General features: G+C 34.4%; 1 protein-coding gene across 1 annotated transcript in view; it reads left to right on the top strand.

Annotated features, from left to right (window-relative positions):
- Window positions 1–1,746, top strand: part of LOC112528193 (shionone synthase-like) — a 5,627-nt gene continuing 3,881 nt past the window's right edge. The window contains exons 1-5 of the mRNA XM_025139157.1: window positions 1–216; window positions 299–484; window positions 610–699; window positions 829–1,026; window positions 1,190–1,274. Of these exons, the coding sequence (XP_024994925.1) occupies window positions 16–216; window positions 299–484; window positions 610–699; window positions 829–1,026; window positions 1,190–1,274 (760 nt within the window). The 5' untranslated portion in view covers window positions 1–15. The remainder of the gene's footprint in view (window positions 217–298; window positions 485–609; window positions 700–828; window positions 1,027–1,189; window positions 1,275–1,746) is intronic.

Here is a 1,746-nt window from a genome sequence, read left to right as displayed (position 1 = left end):
AATTTGGTCGAAAAAATGTGGAGGTTGAGGATAGCAGATGGGGGTAATAATCCATACCTTTACAGCACAAACAATTTTGTTGGAAGGCAAACATGGGAGTTTGATCCTAACTATGGAACTATAGAAGAGCGTGATGAAGTTGAAAAAGCTCGTCTTCATTTCTGGAATCATCGACATCAAGTTAAGCCATGTAGTGATGTCCTCTGGCGCATGCAGGTTAACTTCTTTTTCCTTCCTCAATATTATTGGATCTGCAAAATAATCTAATTTTCACTGAAACATGAATATGTATATGCAGTTTTTAAGAGAGAAGCAGTTTAAACAGAACATAGCCCAGGTGAAGATAGATGATGGCGAAGAGATTTGTTATGACAAAGTTACCACCACATTGAGGAGGTCTGTTCACTTATTTGCAGCCTTGCAGGCTGAAGATGGCCACTGGCCAGCCGAAAATGCTGGTCCAATGTATTTCATCCAGCCATTGGTAACTTTTTAAATTTATTGATGGTCGTGACATAGCTCTAAATTCATAGTTTGCTATTTGCAGATGCATCCGTTACCTCTAATCATATTAACAAGATGACACTAGCTAATATCAACCAAATGCAGGTTATATGCTTGTTTATCACAGGCCATCTTAACGACATCTTCCCATCAGAACATAGAAAAGAAATTCTTAGATACTTATATTGTCATCAGGTACTAGTTAACTAATACTATAATCTATGATGACAAAATTATGCATTCCCATTCTTGACTGCAACCACACACAAAGGCATATATCTGACACAATTCAACATATATTTAAATGGTATCTTGAATTTACAGAACGAAGATGGTGGATGGGGATTTCACATTGAAGGTCATAGCACAATGTTTGGCAGCACCCTCAGTTACATTTGTATGCGTCTTCTAGGAGAAGGACCTGATGGTGGTTTGAATGGTGCATGCACCAAAGCTCGAAAATGGATTCTAGATCATGGTGGTGCAACTGCCATTCCCGCTTGGGGCAAAACATGGCTATCGGTAAGACTTTTTATAGGATATTGAAAACGTTATATTAAATTATTTCTCATTTAAAAACAAGAGAAATGACTTCATATGTGTTTAGGAGTTATTCTTACTGATAATCCCTTAATATTAATTTATTTTATTAATACAAAGTACTAATATGTCGTTGTTTGTTCAGATACTTGGTGTTTGTGAGTGGGCAGGAAACAACCCAATGCCCCCAGAGTTCTGGATCCTCCCTTCCTTCCTTCCCATGCATCCAGGTCAACTTAGCTCTTTGACGGACTAAACATCTTTGACAGACCAAACATCTTCCATATCAGGGATATATCAATTCTTTGACAGACCAAACATCTTCCATATAAGGGATAAATGTCTTATATAACTTTTCAATAAAATTCTAAGAACTAAAATTAAACAAAGAGATGCATTGTACAATAAAATACACACTTTTTTAGGTAATCAACAAATAAAAGTAGATCATCTACTTAAAGATCCAACAATCAATATCGAAATGCATACCATAGTAGATTTCAAGATGATTAATCAAGGGGAGTGCTAATGACACCCTCTAATAGAGGGTATTGAATGCATTGGGAATTTAAATTACTTTAATATCCATCAAAATGTCAAACTCAATCATCATAATTATATTATTATTATTATTGTTATATATATATATATATTACATATATATATATTACATATATATATATATATATATTGTATATTATC

The sequence above is a fragment of the Cynara cardunculus genome, assembly GCF_001531365.2.
Source record: "Cynara cardunculus var. scolymus isolate 2C chromosome LG 15, CcrdV1, whole genome shotgun sequence".
NCBI classification, from domain to species: domain Eukaryota; kingdom Viridiplantae; phylum Streptophyta; class Magnoliopsida; order Asterales; family Asteraceae; genus Cynara; species Cynara cardunculus.
This window is presented reverse-complemented; position numbering and strand designations above follow the sequence as displayed.